Source organism: Alosa alosa, chromosome 12 (genome assembly GCF_017589495.1).
Source record: "Alosa alosa isolate M-15738 ecotype Scorff River chromosome 12, AALO_Geno_1.1, whole genome shotgun sequence".
Taxonomy (NCBI): Eukaryota; Metazoa; Chordata; class Actinopteri; order Clupeiformes; family Clupeidae; genus Alosa; species Alosa alosa.
The window spans coordinates 3,775,217-3,797,722 of NC_063200.1; the positions used below are offsets into that span (position 1 = coordinate 3,775,217).

At 47.2% G+C, this 22,506-nt stretch overlaps 1 protein-coding gene across 1 annotated transcript in view; it reads right to left on the reverse strand.

The window, feature by feature from the left end:
• LOC125304784 (transcription factor 4-like) overlaps positions 1-22,506 on the reverse strand; it is a 149,500-nt gene that overhangs the window by 108,536 nt on the left and 18,458 nt on the right. The window contains exons 4-5 of the mRNA XM_048259282.1: positions 4,038-4,093; positions 2,735-2,831 (exon numbers count right to left, since the gene is read on the reverse strand). Coding sequence (XP_048115239.1) covers positions 2,735-2,831; positions 4,038-4,093 — 153 coding nt within the window. The remainder of the gene's footprint in view (positions 1-2,734; positions 2,832-4,037; positions 4,094-22,506) is intronic.

A 22,506-nucleotide genomic window follows, 5' to 3' on the forward strand; every position in this document is an offset into this window, starting at 1 on the left:
GACGCTCCTGTGGGGACGCCACCAAAACGAGAGACAGAAAGAGTGTGTGTGTGTGTGTGTTAGAGTGTGTTTCTGTGTGGTGTGTGAGAGAGTGTGTGTGTATGTGAGAGAAAGAGAGAGAGAGAGAGAAAGAAAGAGGGAGAGAGAGGGAGAGAGAGACAGAGTGTGTGAGAGAGAGAAAGACAGAGGGAGAGAGAGGGGAGAAAAAAATGGAGAGAGCCACATGGGTAGGGGAGAGGGGGGCACAAATATTATGCAGAGCAACAAACAAGAGGGCAGAGCAACACATAGAGAGGAAGAAAAGGAGAGAAAGGGAGAAAGAAGAGAGAGAGAGAGAATTATTATTATTAAAACCAACTCACGAAAAGAAATAAAGAGAAAAAAGCAAGAGAAGAGAAGGGTAGAGGGGAAGAGTGAGGGAGACAGGAAAAGCGATGCCAGAGAGCCATTGAGAATGTCATCCCTGAGCACAGAGCAGTGTTGGAGGCAGTGTGCGGGATTAATCTGTGCGAGCTCGGGAGATGACACAAATCCCCTGGCTGATTATTTAAAGGATGTCACCATAATCTGCAAAGTTATGTATGTGGGAATCAGCAAAGACACCCTTTACATAATTATACTGTTTGGATGGATTGCCTGGTGGCTTCCTCGTGTTCTCTCGCTCGCCCCCCCCCCCCCCTTCCCCTCTTCTCTCTGTCTACCTCTCTCCCTTTATTCCTCCCTCCTTCTCTCCCCCTCTCCTTCCCACTGCAGCTGCAGACTGAAGTTGTCATAGCAAAGTCCCTCTGTCTCTCTGTCTCGCAGCCTTAATATGATCATTAGCACAGAAGAGTGAGGCAGTGAGAAGAGAAGGAAGATGATGCAAACCCCCAGACTCCGACAACAACACTAGACTCCATCTCATTTTTTTTTTTCTTTTTTTCTCTTCTTTCAATTCCTCGATGCCTTCCTCAATCTTTGTCTCTGATCGTCTCTTGCCTCTCGCAGTCCAAAACTTTCTCTTTGTCCGTCCTCAATCGTAAATCCTTGTTCGTTTTCTTCAAAGTGGTGGACCTGTTGTCCGCTTGCTACCGCAGAAGCAAGAAGTTGTGTTTTTTTTTTTTTTTTGGGGGGTGAGTGATGTCTGATGAGTTGCCACTCTCCATTCCTGGCTTCACTAAAGCATCCCTTTCTCTTCTTGAAACAAAGGGAACACCAGATGGAAGGATCACGTCCCTTTTTTCCCTCCTTCCGTTGTTTTGGACTTCAAACAGCTTCAGGTATTTGATGGTTGGTTTCATAGCCGCTATGGAGCTGAATTGTCAGCATGTGAGTGTGTCTCCCCTCTCTTTCTCCCTAACTCTCCATCTCTCTCTGTCTCCTCCTCTCTCTCTCTCTCTCTCTCTCTCTCTCAGACTTGGGCATCCATAGGGATGTGTGGCTTTCTTGAGCTAATCTCATTGCAGGGCCATTTCCCCTCTCGCTGGCAGAGCGGACCAGTGGCCGAGTTACGTCAGCTCAGCCAGACCCGCCTCCGCCCCCACAGCCACCACCGTAACCAGGCAACGGCCGGTCTGCCCCACTGTCTGGGGCCTGGCAGGACCATCCGCATTCCCTTGTTAAAAGACGGGACAAACAAATTGCCCATTACGAGAATCACGAGGAACTAACCAAAACAAATCATCGATCTCCGAGAGCACTGGTATCTCCCGCTTACATTTGTTTCCCCTGCCCCCCACACAGCGAGCGAGAGAGAGGGGAGTCAGAGAGCGTTCCCATCACAACACCTTTGTTATCTTGATCTGCACATGCTGCTGGCATTCGCACGCCACTGATCTGCTGGCCTTATAAGGGGCTGCATACCGCGCCTGGCGCTTCCTCAATGGGCACTGGGCTTGACTGAAGCTACGGCTGGGGGTGGGTGAGGGTGGTGTACTGGGGAGAAGGAGGCTGAAAATGCCACTCTAAGCTCACATATTACATTTTTCATGGAGCCAGTCAAGCCTAATTAGGCGCCGGCCTTCATGTCAAAGGCAGATTATCTGTGTCAGTGGCCATTTGCTCACGACCGCCGCAGGCCGCCGGAGCCACGGGCACAGCGCTCTCTCGCTCCGCGGCATCATGGGTAAATGAGCACCGCTGCGCGCATTCATTCCTTTAGCGCCTCATTCGGCAGCACTCGCGCTCAAATAGCGATGGGGCGGAGAGAGGACGGGAGAGAGAGGAAGAGAGGGAAAAGGAGGTGAGGCTCAGGAAAGACAAGCCCACTGGCCTGCCTTTTAGAGTAAACTGAGCATTTAACTTGTGTGGACTGCACAATAAGTTGGATGACTGTGTGTGGACCTTCCACACAGAGAGGTGAGGAATGTTTAACAGGCTCAAAATAAACTACATATATCACCCATGTCAGGTGTTACAATTTCTAATTATGTACTTGGCCTGATACAGCATATTATAGAGCAAGAGCAACAAGGAGGATTTTTCGCACAGAAGCCCAGAAATCATTTGCACATTTATCCAAGAAAAGATTTTTAACTTGAGTTTGGCTCAGACTGTTGTATATGAGTACAATATTATAACAAGCAACTGGGAGGATTTAATTATTCATGCGCAGAAGATCCTGAACACAACAGTAACGACTACGAATGACAAATGACGCATAATGACCATCATATTACTTTCACACATTTCGCTCATCCTACAATCACACATTGACTGCCAATACAGGGAGTTGAAGTTGAGTTTTGACCCTTACCCGCTAGTCTGGAGTTGTGGTATGGCGGAGAAATGCTGTCGTGCGAGCCGAGTTCCCTGTTGGCCATGTGAGCGTACTGGGAGCCGTCAACGTAACTCTGCAAAAATCACATATCACATCATAAGTCGCTTCATAAAATCCGGCTAACGGCAAAATGCCTATAACGCTAAAATCTAAAGTCTACGGAACGCAATAAAACATTTCACAGGCTGCTTGTTGAGACTGCCTTCTTGTGTGTCTGGCACAATCCTCTTTCCTCTCAGTGGCTAAGAGTGAGTGAGGTACACACACACACACACACACACACACACACACAGGCACACACACACAGGCACACGCACAGGCACACGCACAGACACACGCACAGGCACACACACAGGCACACACAGGCACACACACACACACAGGCACACACAGGCACACACAGGCACACACAGGCACACACAGGCACACACAGGCACACACACACACACACACACACACACACACAGGGCACCCACCATCTCCCCTCAGAAGAGCCCCGACTCTCCTGCTTGAGCCCTCTTCCTGCTGAGACAGGCACCTTAAGGACTCACTTTCTGTGATGGCTCCGCCAAGAGGCGACAGCCCTGCCTCCCTCTCCTAATGACCCTAGGCCTGGCCCTCTTACCCGACCTGATAGGGGGACCAGCCAGTGCTTTCCCCCAGCCTGTCGCTGCGAGCCAGACTGAATTAAGTTCTCCAGCCTCAAACTAATGCTTTGAGAGGGGCTGGATTTACTTGGGGCTTTAGCACGCTTTTAGCACATGCATCTATGAAAGACCCAATCAGATATGGCACTTTAACGCTTTTGATACATGCTTAAAACCTCCCCACCATCCACGCAAAAGCCTGCAATAAATCCTGTCCAAAGAGGGGAGACAGCGGCGACTATGACCGGTCAGAGGGGACATTATGATATCTTCGGGAGATCGGCCACAGGGGAGCTATAGTTTGGAGAGGAATAGTCTTCGAACTCCACTTTTACAATCAGCGTTAGTGAGAGGACGTGTCCTTCGTGCAACTCTAAGCACCTGAAGTCGCTTGACACAGAATGGAGTCATGCTTTTTCATTTAAACCTCAGTTGACCCTCACAAACATCCCCCTTTCACAGACATAACATGCAGAGAAAATGAGAGTTAAGCCCAAAAGTTAAGAGGCTTTGAGAGTGGGGGCTGGAGCATGACACAATAGCGGCACATTTCAAAAGGGATTTCGCCCTCTCTTTCACTCTTTCACCTCTCTCTCTCTCTTTCTCTCTCTCCCTCCCTCTCGGGGGCTCACCTTTGAGGCGCGACTTCCGTTTCCCCACGATCCTGAGCTGGCCCTCTCTTCAAGATCTAGAGGAGGAAGGAGAAAAAAAGAAAACATTTAGCTCAACGATATCCATAATAACACAAAGTTAACAAACATCCATTAGATAAACACAGCAGCCCTCCCCCCTCCACCACCACCAACTCCTTCAACAGGCAATTTCTCTCCATCTATCTGACTACATTAAAGCATGTTTGCTCAATTCAGCGCCATAATCAATAATGCCTTGTAATTACGCATAATGTTTTATGTAAAGCAAACTACACTTCCATGAGCTTATAAAACTAATCCGTCTACGTCCATCATGCATTAAACGGATGCAAGGTAAAAACAACTCACACGCACACACACACACACACACACAGGCAGCCACACAAACACAGTGCAGCTTGGTAATCATCATAATTAATGTAAGCTATTGGTTTTTGCTTTGTGCATCTGCGGCCTATTCATCCGACAACGCAGGTCTTTTTCACAAGATCAATTTTTATTTCCCCCTCTGGTGTGTTCCAAAAGCGCTGCATGTCCCGTTCCGCGTGCCCACCCCCCCCACACTCTTCTTTATTGGAGCACCCGCACCCTCGCCCACGCCACCGCACCCAGGCCACCGGCAGCAGACTCTTCCTTTAATTCCTCTGTTTCACACTCTCTTGAAGTTTCACTTCAAACAGCTCCCTCATTGTGCCTGGATGGGAGCGACGACGGCCATTGACTGATAAAGCTGTTCACGTCTGAATGTCCCGTGTGGGCGTGGAGATGCCATTCAGCGCCGCACCGACCGGTTCCAGCGGCCGCGGTGTGTGTGTGGGGGGGGATGGGTGGCGATCAGAACACAGGAAAGAATGAGCAACTGTGCAGAGGCATGCACTGCAAACACTGTGTCTGAGGTTACTGAAAAAGGGCCGTTTGCTTTATCAGCAACATGACATTTGTTACAAGATCTTGCATTCATGTGTCTGCTTCTCATGAGTGGTAATCTCCACTATCTGCAGGTGTTTCAACCAGACACCCAGACACACACACACACACAATAAAACAGGGTGAGCTCTAACTGGTGAGTGAGTGATAGACAGAGAGAGAGAGAGAGAGAGAGAGAGAGAGAGAGAGAGAGAGAGAGAGAGAGAGAGAGAGAGAGAGATGGGGGAGGGAGTCCTGAAGCACAGCAAAACTCTTTCTGTTTTCTGAATTATTTAAAGCCCTCACACATCTCAGTGAACTTCACGGCAGGCCACTGTGCATGTGCCAAAGTCGGGCAGGGGGAGGAGGCCAGACAGGGGCTCCTGGATGAATCTGCTGTGTAGTGCATTTCATATGCGCACGCCACCAACCTCCTCCCCACGCTAATCCAGGATTTGGCCATGAGGTGAGATGAGGCTCGCCGCACAGAGGAAAAAGAGAGAGAAAGATCTAAAGAATGCCTCATTTCTCTCCCCCTCCATCGCCAGCCCAGTCGCTGGAGAACCTAGTCTCAACCTGCGAACAGTTTCTCTCCCTACTCTCTCTCTCCCTCCCTCTCCCTCTCAGTCCTCCTCTTCCTCTTACTTCCTCTCTTCTCCTCTGAGCCCTGCATCTTGTGTAATTTATTACCCCCCTCCTCCCTCCTCCTCCTCCTCATCCTCCTCCTCCCAATCGCACTTCTTATCTTCTGCTGCCCACATGGAAGCCTTCCTCTCACACCTTTCAGGACTCAAAGCAACCTGCAGCACCTGTGTTCCTGTGGAGCGCTGCCAGGGAGCTGGCTACAGCCATAAATCTCCTGGCCTCCGCCTGTGCCCCTCGGCTCTGTCTGTCTGTAGCCTCCATCAACTCATCAGCCTCGGCGGGTGGAGGTGGGGGGTAGGGGAGTGGGGAGTGGGTGGAGGGTGAGGGCGGCGCTATAGAGAGGAGGAGGAAGAGTCAGCCACTTGTAGACTATAACTTCTCCTGATGTCTGCTCCCTCATGCCAGCCTTTTTCTGGACGGTGTAGAGCCGGGACAGCGCAGATGCCTGTAAGTGTCCCCGATATAGCCTCTCTTCTTTCTCTCCTCTCCATCCATCCCTCCCTCCCTCCCCTCCCCTCTGCTCCTCTCCCCTACCCATCCCTTATCCGCTACTACTGTAATTATTCTGATGGACAGAGGAGGCGAGTGGTTTCACCTCTGATTAAACAGCACAGGCTGAGGCTTTGAGGCTGACACTGGGGCTTTCAGACCACGGTGGGGTGAGCGCACGGACGAGAAACGGGAAAAAAAGATGGAAAGAAGGAAAAAAAATAGAAAGAAAGAAGACAGAGAGTAACATGGCAACATGGAGCGAGAGAGAGAGAGAGAAAGAGAGAGAGAGAGAGAGAGAGAGCGAGAGAGAGAGAGAAGAGAGAGCGAGAGAGAGAGAGAGAGAGAGAGAGAGAGAGAGAGAGAGAGCGCGAGAGAGAGAGAGAGAGAGACTCCTTTGACAAATCCATCTTACAGGATTAAGAGTAGTGATAGCACTGTATAATCCTGAGCAATGATGCAGGCCAAGCCCCTGATAACTGTGTTTCGAGACGAAGACAATATCTGTCAACCCAGATTCAGACCACAGTTAAAAACAAACCGAAAATAAAAAGCAACCACAACCACTCAGACATGACTGCTTAAAAAACCAGGCCACCTCAAGCGAGCCTTCAATAAGGCAGCATACAACTCCATGCATCACGCCACTCCCCATTCAGTGTGACTGGGTTAGCTCCGTAATAGTGTTTACACTGAACTCGGTGCTGTTGAACTTGAAGCATATGCCATCACATCTGTATGGCGGGGCTCACAGGTGAGGCCTGTGTGCGCCGATCTGGCAGTCTGCGGGTCGGACTCTGCTGGCTGACTGGTCTAGGGAGGCCTGACCTGTGACTAGCTCGCTCGCTCGCTCACACACACACACACACACACACACACACACCCATCTACATTTGAGGGCGTTCAGGAATACCCCCCCCCCCCCACCGTTTACTTCTGTGGCTCAGCAAACACTACCTCCACTGTGCTATCATGAGCTTCTAACTCATTCACATTTATTTAATGAAATATATGAACACAAAAGACAGGCCTTTATCTCATTGCTATTGTTCTCTTTCAATATTACCTCTCATCAAGGGAATAAAGGATAGGGAAGAAAATACAACAATTGAGGCAGCAAAAACAGGCAAGTTGTCGTTCTGTGCGTTTGTTAAACCTCTTTGTTTGGAGTACAGGTTTGGCAACCCATGTGCCTCTGGGTGTGTCTAACTCACTCTTTCTCTCTCTCTCTCTCTTTCTCCCACTCTCTCTCTCCCTCCCTCTCTGTTGAAGCAGACATCACACAACTTTCTGTAGTCTATACCTGCCAGCCCGGGGTCACTCCAGGTTTCCATGGCAATTGCCCCTATAAAGGATGGAGGCGTCTGCACACACCAAAGAGAAAAGTTCCCAGCAGCCTCTGGGCCTGCTCCAGGTCTGTCGCTCCTCTTTAAGGAACATTAAATTAATAATATAATTTAAAAAAAGGCAACTAAGAAGTTCAATCCAGCAAGTGCAAAGGAGTGCCAAACCAAATGTTGAGACTGGCATAGGGGCAGTGATCAAATAAATTAAAAAATTAAATGAAAATAAAAAAATCCAGTGAGATCATAATTCTTGGTTCTTAAACACTGGGTAAATATTCAACATCAAAGTGCCACCTCATGCACTTGGCAAGTCCACTTCCTGTTTTTATGAGCAACATTCAGATTGTGGCGCTATTAATGCAGCGAGCACGCTGGGCATATGAAACACCTGCTTATGCGTGGCACTAAATCCACCGCGCGCATGTGTCTGTGTGTGTGTGTGTGTGTGTCTGTGTGTGTGTGTGTCTCTGTTTGTGTTTGTGTGTGTGTGTGTGTGTGTGTGTGTGTGTGTGTGTGTGTGGGTGGTGTGTGTGTACAGCTAAGACGCACATTGGCTCTCTGTGCAGTCCTTCCTATCGCAAGTGGAGCAGCGATCTGCCCTGTATCCGTCACAAGCTAATAAAGTTACACTGACAGACAAGACCACTGCTTTCACAGAGATGAAATTAAGGTTGGCTGACACAGAACAGAGACGTATTAATACGGTTATTGTGGCCGTCATGGGAAAACAGACCTGGATCTATTTATATTTCTCTTTTTCCTCCTTTCTTTTATCGAAAGCAAGAAAGACAGTAAGTGGAAGGGGGGGGTGGGAAAGAGGACAGGTTAGCGATGAGATAACCTCAAAGCAAGCAGTCAACCATTGCAAAGCCCATCAGAACATGACAGTTGTGGAGTTGGTCTTTTTCCCCCCCGGTCACCTGTTCTCTGTTCCCTTCTCCTGCCCGCCCGTGTTGTGGTGGCTCTTCACGCGCCGCGCGGTGCTGCGTGTGTGTGTGTGTGTGTGTGTCTGACAGGACGGGTGTCTCCCGCTCGGCTGGCCAGCTCAGCTGTGTCAGACAGAGATGCGAGACACACCGAGACATGCGGCTCATCTAAACATCAGCTCCATCCCCTCGCTCAAACACTGATCCCAGCCATGCGTCAGTACACTGCAGTGTTAACCCCCGTCTTATCAGCCTGACACACAGATTCACACACCGGCTTTCTCTAATGCTTAGTCTCACTCTCACACACATACATACACATACATATGTATGTATAAGAGTGTAAGAGAGAATGTGAGGGAAAAAGAGAGAGAAAGAGAGAGAGAGAGATAGAGAGTGTAAGAGAGAATGTGAGAGAGAAAGAGAAAGAGAGAGAGAGAGAGAGAGAGAGAATGAGAGAAAGAAAGAAAGAGAGAGCCCTGTTATCCTTATTTAATGACGAGCACTGGATGTAATAAATCCCCTGTCCTGCCAGTGGCGACGGCCTCCACACAGTGGCACCTTTGTGGCAGGTGAGCGGTCTCGCGCACCTGTCTTCCCTCAGTCACCCCCACCCCCCCAGCGACCCCCTCACTCACTTCACACCCCCACAGCCCTCCCCTCCCGCTGACCCCCCTCTCTAATTAACCCCGGCCTTTGCTTGATCCCATCTGCTCCAAAGCTCCGTGTCACTCTCCGGGCCGACCCCCGACCCGCCACGGCCCCCCCCTCCTGACGGCCCCTCGCTTAATAAAGAACCCGTCAGCGGTGACACACGCACTGGGTCGCGGGGGCCGGGGCTGGGGCCGTCCACCGCTGAGACAGCGGTGATGAATGCAGCAGTGGCCGTCTGAAGCCTGCTGTCAGCCGGACAAGAGCTGGACAGGCACAGCCCTGAGCTAGAGATGCCGTAGACACGGTCAACATAGAGATGCCGTAGACACGGTGAACATAGAGATGCCGTAGACACGGTCAACACTAAAACGCTGGCGGCCCGAATCCTGAAAGTTTGAGTGTGCTGGGGGCGTTAAAAGTCTTACAAAGAATAAAAGATAAACTACATAGAAGGTATTATGGGCTGCATACTGGTTAAAACATCAAAACTCCATCAGACAGACTATTACTGTGATGCAATAGAATTAAGGTACAGGAGTACCATGGTCAGCATGTCTGAGGGCAGAAGAGTAATCCAATTAAGTGGGACAAAAACAATCAACTTTTCTTTTGTTTCAATCACACAGCTTATAGTCTTGTCATCATCAGGGCACACAATCAATAATAACCTGGACACCACCAGAATTGCAAGAAATCAATGGTCAAATACCATTATAGTTCCACTCCAAGGCTGCTCAGAGTCCAATATAGCCTACTGTTCCTTTCTAAAAAAATATCTATGGAAGACTCGGAGAGACTGGAGATAGTGGCTACACTAGGAGATCCCTGTACTGAGCCACACCTGTTAGCCATTTGTGCTTGGAGGAACTCAGCCATCCATACTGCATACTGATACACCCCACACGGTTACTGACCGTGCTGTTGAACTCTCCAGGAAAAAAAAAACGTGCAAGACCTTCACATGCAGTAGAAACACTCGCCCGAGCGTGCACTTTCCATCATTCCAGACCTGAAAGTTGAGCGCAAGTCAAGCAGGCAGGGAACGGCGGGCCAACCCATCTCCCATCCTCCTCCTTTGACAACGCCAGGGCGGACGACACAATGAGCCTGACTGTTTTGACAGAGAGGAGACCGCAGCTGGAGAACGCAGGACAACTGCAGAGTAAAGGTTTTCTAGCCACAGTTTGAGCTAGATCAGTATGACAGAGGCCCAGTCAACCAACAGAGCAGTCTCCACAGCGGCACACAACACCATCCAATGACAAATTTGGTCAGACAAAAACTCCAGTGGGTCATTACAGCCCATCTTCCCATTTAGGTCTCTTTGACTATTGCTGCAATTTAACCCCCTGTGGAATGCCTCATTTTTCCCATAGACATGATTGCTACATGCTCAGGCCTATTATATCCCACCCTGCACACAAACTCTCCTGTTTTCCCTAAGGCTTTTCCATGCCACCTTCATTTCCCACCCGTCATGGCAAGTCCTGTCTTTCCTTTCGTGCTGATGTCCACATTCCAAAGTGCAAGGTGTGTTTTTGCTTTCAAAGAACCTCTTCAGCGCCATTAACAGGTGCAATCAAAGGCAGCCGTCGCCCTCCCTCCCCTCCACTCCACTCCACTCCACTCCCACCCCCAAAGAGTCTGCCCAAGGACCAGATGTTTCCAGCTGTTCTGCAGCTTGTTCCGAGGAAGCAGGAATATGGCTGGAACCACACAGGAGGAGATGGTGGGAGGAACAAGAGACTCCTACCGGCCATGCCTGAGAAAACACGGCACACGGGGGGGGGTTACATTTAAGAGGAAACACTGTCGTGCTGGAAAAGATTCACAAATATGACAAAATGAACACATGCGCACACACACACACTCCTGCACACACACACACACACACACTGTACCAGTCAATCAATTTTCCTGGAATGGTGGGGGGGCTACAGTGTTGGAGCTGTGGGGTGTCAGGATGGACATGAGCACATGGTCAACACCGAGAGAAACAGCGGGCTAAGAACAGACAGGAGGAGGGGAGAGTGAGTGACTCCTGCACACACACACACACACTGTACTGGGCTAAGAACAGACAGGAGGAGGGGAGAGTGAGTGACTCCTGCACACACACACACACACACTGTACTGGGCTGAGAACAGACAGGAGGAGGGGAGAGTGAGTGACTCCTGCACACACACACACACACACACTGTACTGGGCTAAGAACAGAAAGGAGGCCTGACGCTACGGTCATGTGCGGCACATGGAAGACACGGGCTAATCGGTCCCAAATCTGCTGAGGAGAGATCACTTATCAGCCGTCAACACGGACAGCCGTGGCCTACTGGTTAGCGCTTCGGACTTATAACCGGAGGGTTGCCGGTTCGAACCCCGACCAGTAGGCACGGCAGAAGTGCCCTTAAGCAAGGCACCTAACCCCTCACTGCTCCCCGAGCGCCGCTGTTGTTGCAGGCAGCTGCTCACTGCGCCGGGATTAGTGTGTGCTTCACCTCACTGTGTGTTCACTGTGTGCTGAGTGTGTTTCACTAATTCACAGATTGGGATAAATGCAGAGACCAAATTTCCCTCACAGGATTAAAAGAGTATACTTATACTTGCACTTATACACTTTCCACAGTCCCAAACCATCTTCACATTCTCAGAGGTAGGAAGGGCTTCTTTGCATCTGTGATTACAGAGGACTAGAAAGCTCTCATGGATCACTCGAGGTTGGGGGAAAGGCTGTTGAGCAAGCCGTCCTGTGGAGACCATAATGACAGCCTCATTAGCAGCTGGGCCTCAGTAGCAGTCGTTGACGACCAATCTGGACTAAAGAAGCGCCACACTTAAAAGCTCGGGCGAGGTCTCGTAAGGCCATGCTCTTGCAGCAGCCACCTGGGCCACGTCTAGTGGTTCCACAGAAATCCTCCCTTCGAGTAACACCAAGCAGAGCAAATGCCAAGGCAATGAGCAACCAGAATTTGACAACAGCTTTGAATTACAACTAAGACATTTTTTTGGTCTCACTATTTTGCCGTTTCTGTGATATTAAATAAAACGGAAGTCTGCAGAACATAAAAACGAAGATAAGTGCTTCCATGCGGTTTGGGGTCTCGTCGTGAAAAAACGTAACGCTAGCCAGAAGGGGTTAGCGTTGTTCTGGCCCGGTGTTGTTTTTGATCAGCCTCGGCACGGCGGCTCATTCTCGCAGGGGGATGGGGGGTGTTGGGGTGTAAACACACACCTCCTCAGCCAAGCAGCAGGGAGGCCCTGATTACCCCCGACATGACGATATATCACACCATCAGGGGCTCAGCAGAGCCCCTCTACTCCACAAGTCCCCCAGCCGCCCTCAGAGACCCAACCCCCACCTCTCCCCCTCCTCCAACCTGAGACACATGCAGCCTTGACTCGCTGATGAAAGACAGACCGCAAACATGCCCTGGTAGGAAGAGGGAAAAAGAGAGGGAGAAATAAAGGGCTTGAAAGGCAGAGAAAGAGAGAGAGAGAGAGAGAGAGAGAGAGAGAGAGAGAGAGGGGAGAGAAGGGAGAGAGAGAGAGAGAGAGAGAGAGAGAGAGAGAGAGAGAGAGAGAGAGAAAAAAAAACAAGCCAACAGAAAGCAAACGAGTGAAAGAAGAGAGATTATGGGGCAGAGAGGAGCGCCAGGTGCTTTCGTTTACCCCAAGAGCCGGCCAGTCCGGGCCTGTGCTCTGGCCTGCGCTTAACCAATGCACCCGCGCAAACACCACAGCGTTATTAATTACACGGAAAAGTGTTCCTCTGGCCGGCTATAAATAAGCGTGGCCGCGCATCGGCCAGCGGATTAAACGCCCCGCTGACCAGCACGCCAGACACAGGTGCTTTATCAAACAGAGAGCATGTGCACCAGAGGCCTTGAATGCTATCACAAAAAAAAACTCCTCTCCTCCCCCATGGACAACTCTGTCTGGAAATGCCCCAAAAACACACACCAGACTTGCACTTCACAGCACACAAACATAAACACACTCATGCAGATCATAAATTGAATGCACACAAGCACACAACAGTACTAGCACACATGGAGGATGAGCAACAACCAGTGTTTTCCATACATTGACTTACTTGTGGCGGCCCACCACAATATCAACTTCGACCACCACACAATGATTTGCCATGTTGTACTATTTAAATTGGATGAAATCCTTTCATTGTAGAGCTATGGGCACCTTTGCAAAGCCTCTCCTTGTCTCTCTCTTTCTCTCCCTGTCTCTCTCAATGAACCTGCCCCTCCTCTGCATGCACGTTTAAAGAAAACAGTGTCATTTGTGCAAGGATTGTTGTTAGCATAGAAGATGACTGGTTAAATCGTGATTAAAATCAGGTTAGCATCATAAACATGCTGCGCAAAACTGTTGCAACCCCCTACAGTCACCTACCACCACAAATAGAACTGAATTCTGTGGGAAACACTGAACAACAATGCATTAACTTGCTTATGTACATTTAACCAAATTAAAAAAAATAAATAAAAAAAATCAACGATTTAGAAGTTGTTGAAGATTGTAGCCCTTTCCCCCAGAAGGACAAAAACTAGGAGTCTGAATAGAAGTACTGAAGGTTGCCTGGCTGCGCTCCCTCAAAGAGTAAACAATGTGTACATTCCATAACTGGACTCTTATTATTAAACGCCCCACTGACCGGTGTGCCAGACACAGGTGCTTTATTAAACAGAGAGCATGTGCACCAGAGGCCTTGAATGCTATCACAAAAAAAACTCCTCTCCTCCCCCATGGACAACTCTGTATGGAAATGCCCCAAAAACACACACCAGACTTGGACAGAAAGCACTTCAGAGCACACACACATAAACACACTCATGCAGATCATAAATTGAATGCACACAAGCAAACAACAGTACTAGCACACATGAAGGATGAGCAACAACCAGTGTTTTCCCTACATTGACTTACTTGTCCCACCACAATATCAACTTTGACCACCACACACTGATTTGCCATGTACAACTTGCTTATGTACATTTAACAAAGTTAAAAACAAATCAACGATTTAGAAGTTGTTAAAAGATTGTAGCCCTTTCCCCCGGAACAAAAACTAGGAGTCTGAATAGAGGTACTGAAGGTTGCCTGGCTGCGCTCCCTCAAAAAGTAAACAATGTGTACATTCCATAACTGCAGCTGTATTAGTCATTCAGAGCTGCTCTATGACATGTGGCCTGACCATGTTCAAGAATCATGTGGCCATGACGATGTTCAACAATCGAGGCACGTATGGAACTGTAAACGCAGGTCCTAACAGTCCTTGAAAAAATCAGGAAAGCAAAGCCTTCAGACAGTGTTTTCTTGCTCCTTGTCGTCAAAGGAGAGGTTGTACTTTGTGAGCCCTTTTGTGGGAAAGGGAGCCCTTGCTTTGTGTAAAATAACTCTGGGGCTTCTCTGATGTAGCATGACACATTAACAGGTCCATAAAAGCCCAGCTGAGAGGTCGGGGTACTCACATAGTCACGGCTGGGCATTCAGACGCTGGGACAAGAGGAAAAGGAGGAAAAGCACAAAGTTCTCCACTGAGTCATATTTTGACTCATGCTCAGTTGCAGACACCAATACAGTGACTGGACATGGACATGGACATGGACACACACACACACACACAAACCAGAGACTAACAACCATGGTACTCCAACCACGTAGAGGGCTACAAAAGTACAGATCTAGTGCCTGCAGCCTTGTTTGGATGAATTTCACATGATTCAACTATGAGAAAATATAATTACAGAGGAAAGGGGGAAAAACCAGAAAAGCGGAGCATGATAAAATGGAGCTCAGGCTAATGCCAGCTTGGCCTGGGACAGCCCATTCACACCTTTCCCCACAGGGCCCGAGGGCAATGGGTCCGCCAGACTGGCGCAGGGAAAAAGTGCAAGGCTACCTGTGAGCAGGATGGCATGGGACCTGCCCAGACGTGCCAGCCTGGCATTGGTGTGGCCAGAGCAGGAGGCAGGTCCTTGTCCTTGGTGTGAGGGCGTACATTTTTCAACAGCCATCCGTCTCCCCCCACGGTGCGCTATTCACAACAGACAGGCTCCAATAAAGACAGATAAAGAGATGAAAACACGTGGGAGAACACAGACACAGCAAAGAGAGGGAGGGAGGGAGGGAAGAGAAAGAGGGAGAGAGAGAGCACAGACGGAGGAGAGCACAGGAGTGTTTCTGCTGGGGTTGAGAAGCACAATAGAAGCAGGACGTGGCTCACTTCCTTAGCTCTGTCATTATGGTGCGCACAGGACGTGCTCATGAGGCTGCTTCCTTCGCCAGGCGCTCCGGGATTTCCTAATTTCCTGGGACTAGCTCCATCCTGTTGATGTCCTTCTAGCGGGGGTCTGTTTTGGATTTGCTCTTCTGATCGTGACCCCTGACCTCATAACCACCCCCTCCTCAGGCAACTTCCGCATGCTGCAGACGGCCGCCATACAAACTCCCAACTCCCTCTTCACGTCAACCCATCACTCCTTCCTCATTTGCGCTGTCACATCTACATTCATTTAACACACACTCCACAGTGGTAATGAAGTAGTCAAAACACACAAACACAAACAATAAAATGATGCTTAATGCAAATGTATGCAGTCTCTCGGCTGAACTAGTCCTGTAATGTTTTCCATTTTATTCCCCACTGTTTTTTTCCCAGTGTTGGCTACAAGAGACTTGTCAGTAGTTTATCTTAATGCTAATATGACAAAACAATCATTAGGGCTGTTGCTTGTTTTCCCAGCATGTTGAGGACGGCCGCATGCGTGTGCGTGCGTGTGCGTGTGTGTGCGCGTGTGTGTGCGTGCCTGTGTGTGCGTTTGCTGAGGGGCTGCGGCGCCCTCCTCACAGAACTCTCTATTAGCCATTCCAGTCGTGATTAAACACGCCTCCCTGACCGGGGAATTTGTGTCCGTGATGAATTATTTATTTCTGCCTTTTATTTCCTCAGCTGCAGAGAGTATTCAGGGGAAAAAAAGAAAAAAAAACGCCAACAGGTGTTACAATTTCTGCATCTATGTGACAATCAAACATGAGCTGGAAATTGAAGATGAAACTTGAAGCGGGGTCTCGGGACACTCGGCTAGCCCACTACCAAGACAAGCAGCTGAGCCCTGGCAGCAGTCTCAAGCTCTCCTTTGGATGCCACGGAGCGGCTGATTAAAGAAAACAAACTTAAGAGGGGAGGACGCAAGATTATCGGTCCCCTTGGGAGTCGAAGACGACCTCTCTATCACTTAAGTTCATCACTAACGACTGACATATGTACACTCTGGGGCAGTAGTGCCTCGCTCTGTGGGGGTGGGTGGGGGGGCGGGGCGGGGTGGGTGGGGTGTCGGTGGCACCTGAGCGCTGCGGATGAGGCGTCTGCAGCTGAGCGGAGACAGGTCTTCATCTGCCACATCCACTCATCTCAGCTCATCATTACCTACGACAGGTGTGACACTTCTTAATGCGGCGCTCGCATTAGCGCCTGGAGAGCAGGAGACTGGGGAAGGAGAAGTGAAAGAGAAAGGAAAAACAGATGTCCTTTTCTGCAATGAAAGAAAATTGAAGAGTTCGCAAATGAAGACATATCCAAGTGGCAAATCTGCCAGGAGTGATGCCAGAGTCAGACCACAGAGGAGAGAACGCAAACAGTCAGTAGAGATCACTACAATAGCCTGCTGCTCCCTCTCAAGTCCTGTGACCTCAAGCACAAAGCCTGCTGCACCAGCACCAGCAAAATCAGTAAAGTGGCAGCCAGAGATCTGAGATATCTGTAGCTTCCACACAGCTACAATATCTTCTCTCCAAATCACCCGATAGCGCCGGGGATGGTTACAAGGGGACTATCTTCAGATGGCATCAGTCAATAGAGCTGGGTTTGTCTTCACACACCGATTAAACAGCCCATCAAAATGATATGTATCCATTTTGACAAAACTGAAGTGCAGAAGTGTTAATTAAGCTGTATGAGCATGGACAGGGTGAGCTGCTTTTGGTGGCTACGGTGCAGCAATTACAAATCGCCTCCAGCCCCAGTCCCCTCCTTGCTCATTAGGCCCATAAATCTCAGTGATTGATAGTACAGGAGGAAGGAGAAAAAGCTGCTTTGATGATGAAGATGTAGTCTTTCATAAATCAGAGCCCCAGAGTCCCTAATCTTAAATATAAAAATCTTTCTGCCAAGCACTTCATGTGAAGTCCATTTTTGTCTCAGCGCGCCTTCATAACCTGGGGCATTTCAACTCTTACTTTTCCTCAAATGTGAATTTCATTTAATTGGACTGTTTTGCCAACAAAGTGAAGAGCGAAACTATTATTATTTCCAAGGATAATCATCTAAAACATCACCCACTCAAAATGACAAACAACACTTCACTTGTTAGTTTTGGCTAACCATATCTAACATACCGTAAAACTCCAAATAATAGCCCGGGCTTTTATTTTCCCAAATCGCCAAACTGCACCGGCTAGTATTAGAGACAGGCGTCTATATGAGACAGGCCTTTAATTCCCTTTACACAAAACTTTTCCTCTGCAAAGATGGAAAATATTATTGAATTCATTATTTCAAACACACTGAATGTCTACCTACATGACTAGGCTATCTGATGACAATGACGGATCATCATTCATTTAGTGTTGAGATGTTGTTCATTGAGTGAGATACAGTAAGATCCAAATAGTGGGGATAGCCAGAACAGATGAAACACGTTTTAATTAAACGTAATCTACAAAGAGATCGTATCACACTGAAAGCTCATATTTTGTCACTAGCAAATAGCCTATATCGGTCCTTTGTCAAATACAGTTGCATTATCAGCCCTGACCAAAACTGTTCAGGAATTATTTATGCAAAAGTGGAACGTGCTTAATGTTTCATTCTCCCCTCCTTTTAAATTTAATAAAACAGCATGAGAGAGCATGAACCATATTGTTTCTCCCGTTTTGTATTTGCCAAATTTGACAACAGTCTACATTCAAATCATAGCCTGAATTATATTGAACATATATGTATTGAACATATTTTTGACCAGGGGTGCTGAGTAACAAAATAATCATGGATGTCCGACGATTTCTCCAGCATATGATTTGAATTTAGACGGCTAAATACGCCATTTCACCGCCGTGTATGAGTAGGTCTAAGAGTGAGAAGTTTTATAATGCCCTGGGCAGTCACATTCCACTGCAACTATACGCAGCACTTGCCACTGCGACTCATCAATAAAAACTGTGCGCGCACACAGCAGTCCCATAGAAGCGCACTTGACTTTACATCATTATAGCCAGAGAATGTCCGTAGATGGGCTCTGATATAGCCTAGTCTAATGTAAATTCCTTTTCTGACTTCTTTCTCTTTATCGCCATGGCATTTAGAATAAAGAATAACGTTCGCGAACCATTCTGGTTTTGTTGCCAGCATAAAAACAAGCTTACCATCGGCCTATCCGCAAATTTTAAACACAAGGGATGAATTGAACGATGACGAAGTCGGACATATAGGCATAGTTCATATTGGAAAAAAAGTTATAGAATTTGGAACTCTAGCTTTCCCCCCACCGCAGTCTTTTAATGCCATCTAATCATAACGTGCACAGTCTGCGCCAAATCACACCCAAGATTCGCAACGAGATGAGCAGCAACTTCATGCAACATTCTAAAACCTTGCAACTGTGACCAGACATGTGAATGCTAAATTGTAACCACAACATCTAATTCACACTGTGTAAAAGAAGAATCACTTATAGGCAACCCGAAACTAAAACAGACCAGGCCTCTACTTCCGCCTTTATCCCAAACCTAAAAAATCGAATTATTTGAAGTTTTATGGTACTAAATGCCAAAGTGAAAAGAAGACCCCATCCTGGTACTTCTTTATAAAATATGAAGCCAGGTTAACCAAAGCCCCATCCGCAAGCACTCAACAATTCTCTGTTCCTCCACGCTAGCACCCCCCACCATCCTCTGCTAGCCCCTGCACCTGTTACCACCAGAGGAAACACACACTCACTCTTATGCCTATTACCCGTTGTTGGTGGTTTCTTTGATTCTGCCTGCCAGGCAGATTGGCAGTTATTCTCAGACTTTCCTGTTGCGAACTGCAGAATTGAGAATAAGTCCAGTGGCAATGTCTTAGATACACAATCATTCACCTGAAGAAGATGACTGAGTATTTTTCAAGCCAATTCTTGTTTAAAACACATTTAGGCTAAGCCTCTGGGTTGCTAGGTTTTGCCACTGAGTAACATAAAAGCACGGTGGGGAAAAGGGGATATCTCTCTGTGGTAAAGCTATAGCTTACAGTGTAGAATAGCCTAATGTATATATCTCTGTGGTAAAGCTATAGCTTATAGTGTATAATAGCCTAATGTATATATCTCTGTGGTAAAGCTATAGCTTATAGTGTATAATAGCCTAATGTATTTATCTCTGTGGTAAAGCTATAGCTTATAGTGTATAATAGCCTAATGTATTTATCTCTGTGGTAAAGCTATAGCCTAATGTATATATCTCTGTGGTAGAATAGCCTAATGTATATATCTCTGTGGTAAAGCTATAGCTTACAGTGTATAATAGCCTAATGTATATATCTCTGTGGTAAAGCTATAGCTTATAGTGTATAATAGCCTAATGTATATATCTCTGTGGTAAAGCTATAGCTTATAGTGTATAATAGCCTAATGTATATATCTCTGTGGTAAAGCTATAGCTTATAGTGTAGAATAGCCTAATGTATATATCTCTGTGGTAAAGCTATAGCTTACAGTGTAGAATAGCCTAATGTATATATCTCTGTGGTAAAGCTATAGCTTACAGTGTATAATAGCCTAATGTAGCTAAAAGGAAAAGCTAACACAGGAAAATAAAGAAAACAAAGGAGAGATGCAAAGTGTGGGCAAAGTTGTGTAGACGACTGACAGAGAGAACTGTAAAAAGAGAGGACTGTAAAAGGAGTTACAACCACATATAGTGGCTCCACCTTCCACTTGACACAACATTTCAGATGTATAAACAGGCCTGGTGGTTCTCAGAGTCCCCCCAAATGCAAGACTGTAATGGCAAGACAGGCAACAGCTCGCTTCAACCTCAAAAAAAGACACTTCCTGTTATTTAAACATAGGCTATGGTGCCGGCTGAACATCTGGTGGAGAGTGAAAAGAGGGAAAAGAAAAAGTTGAAGAAGAACAAGCTCGGTGCTCTCTTCTTTTCACTTCTCTGGACTTTGGTGCACTTTCAGACGCACTCTCTTATGTTTTAGTGTGTTTGTTTTCTCTCCTTTTGTTCAAAAAACACATTAAAGGAGAAAAACAAATAACAGATTGGGTAGCTAATGGCTCGCTAAATGGAGGGAAAAAAGTGTACGAGAGGGAAAAAAAAAATCCACATCAGATATATGGTAAAGGGGACGGGGGAAAAACACTATTAGCAAGTTCAAACACGGCTCACTTGAATGAGCGGCTTTCGATTTTAAAGAAAGGACTACAGATGCCAGTCCAAAAAGGCAGATTATGGATATTAAGAAGGCCTTTTTCTATGGTGAAGAATAATCGGTGGAGTGATTCTTCTGACAATGTTCATCACTCAGATATGCTCTTGTGAAGCCTTGCCAACTACGGCTTAGATCTCAGCAGACAATCACAGCTCATAAAAAAGCATTCTGTACATGTGGCTAACTGGGTGGGGTGGGAAAGGGGGTACCTTTATTGAACAATACCCCCGCAGTATATTCATAAAAACACCATCGTGAAAATGAAGCTGTGGGGCAAATCTTAACATTTGATTTGTGGTTTAGGACAGTTTGTCTGTTAAAAGGTGCATAGTGTGCTAGTCAAAAGAAAAGGACTGAGACAGAGAGGGAGGGAGACAGACAGAGAGAGGAAGCGGGGGAGAGGGAGGGACAGAGAGAGAGAAAAAGAGAGAGAGCGCAAGTTCAGATGAAGAGCTTTACATGCTAAGCTCTCAATGGGGGAAGGGGAATATATTTGATCAGCTTCCAAAACGTGCTAATACCTATTAATGCCATCAAATGAGAAAACAACACATTGCACATTAAAAAACACCAGCCTTCTGTGGGTCAATCTGACTGGTTTTGTCTGCAGAGAAAATTTCATTAACAATATTTTTAGATCACGGTGACCAAGGGGAGGTGTGAGGCGTGGAAACTTTCACAGCCAGACTGCCACTCTGACCTGTGACTTTGGGAGAGGAACTGTGTGAATCTGTGCAGTTGGAGAAAAATAAAGCTGATTAGCTGTGCTGGTCTCGGCTGAGTTTAGTCAACAATTCAATTAATCTTGCGGCCTCCCCTAGGACTGAGACATTTACTGATGGGATAATATGCTGCACTTCATATCCACTAAGTCACAGATGTATTTACCCAACCCAATCATCATGGGAACACAAAGTTTCCATCCAAAAAAAAAACTTGTCTGTACAGTTACAGCAGTGTGAGACAACAGCACATAACTGCATTTAGAAAGTTTAATAAATATTTAAGCCTCAACAAGTGTTGCTCGCTCTTAAGAAATAAATCACCAAACAATTTGGATGTGTAAATAAGCTTTGAGAATTGCACCTAGCATCTGTTATTAATTAACGGGCAGAATGTAACAGCCATGTACATTGTTGTGTCTGCTGACAGTACTAATCCCCCACCAATCCAAAGAAATAATGCAGCCATTCAATGCTTTGAAGCTTTCTCTGGGCCTTTCCTACCTGCTTTTGTTGGCCAGCCCAGCAGAAATGAAGTCTTGTCAAAACATTGGCAGATAAATAACGTTATCCCTCGCCTGACAATTTCACACCAAGTTCTGTCTCTGTGTCCTTCACATTTTGTACCTGGTAACTCCTCTTTGCATATCTAAAATGGGGTTTGTCCAGTCAAGTGAGACTGCCAGTGAATGTTCTTCATTATAGCCAACCCTGACGGTTGAGCGTCTGCATGGGAAAAGCCTCTGTCAACACAGGGTCAACTGTTTCGCTTTCTAATTCTACGACGACAAACGTGAAATGCGTATGCTGATAAAAAACATAAAAACAGGATTCTGTTTTCTTTTGGCGTACTGTATCTCAGCACGTCCCAGCTGCTATTTGTTTCAATGAAGTCATAGGTTACTTGATGTCTCCACAGGTCGACCGCAAGGAAAATATTGCAAGGGGTGTAATCTCGAAATCTCGAAATCTCAAAAGGGGGCAGAAAACAAAGCCCTAGCCTAGGAGAACACAATGCTAAAGGAGATCACTGGCGGCGATGGTGGATGTAGTCCTCATTTCCCTTTTCCTGTTTTCCAAATGGGGACTTCCACAAATGAATTCTGACCTAACGAGGAGCCAGGGCAAAACAATGCCACTGTACAGTGATGGTGGGTCATTGTACCCCATGTCACAAAGCGGAGAACAATCGCCCCGTGGATGGTTCTGAATCGTAGAACACTAGGATTAGAGAGGACCTGAAGAGCCCATGCAGGATCTAGATACTT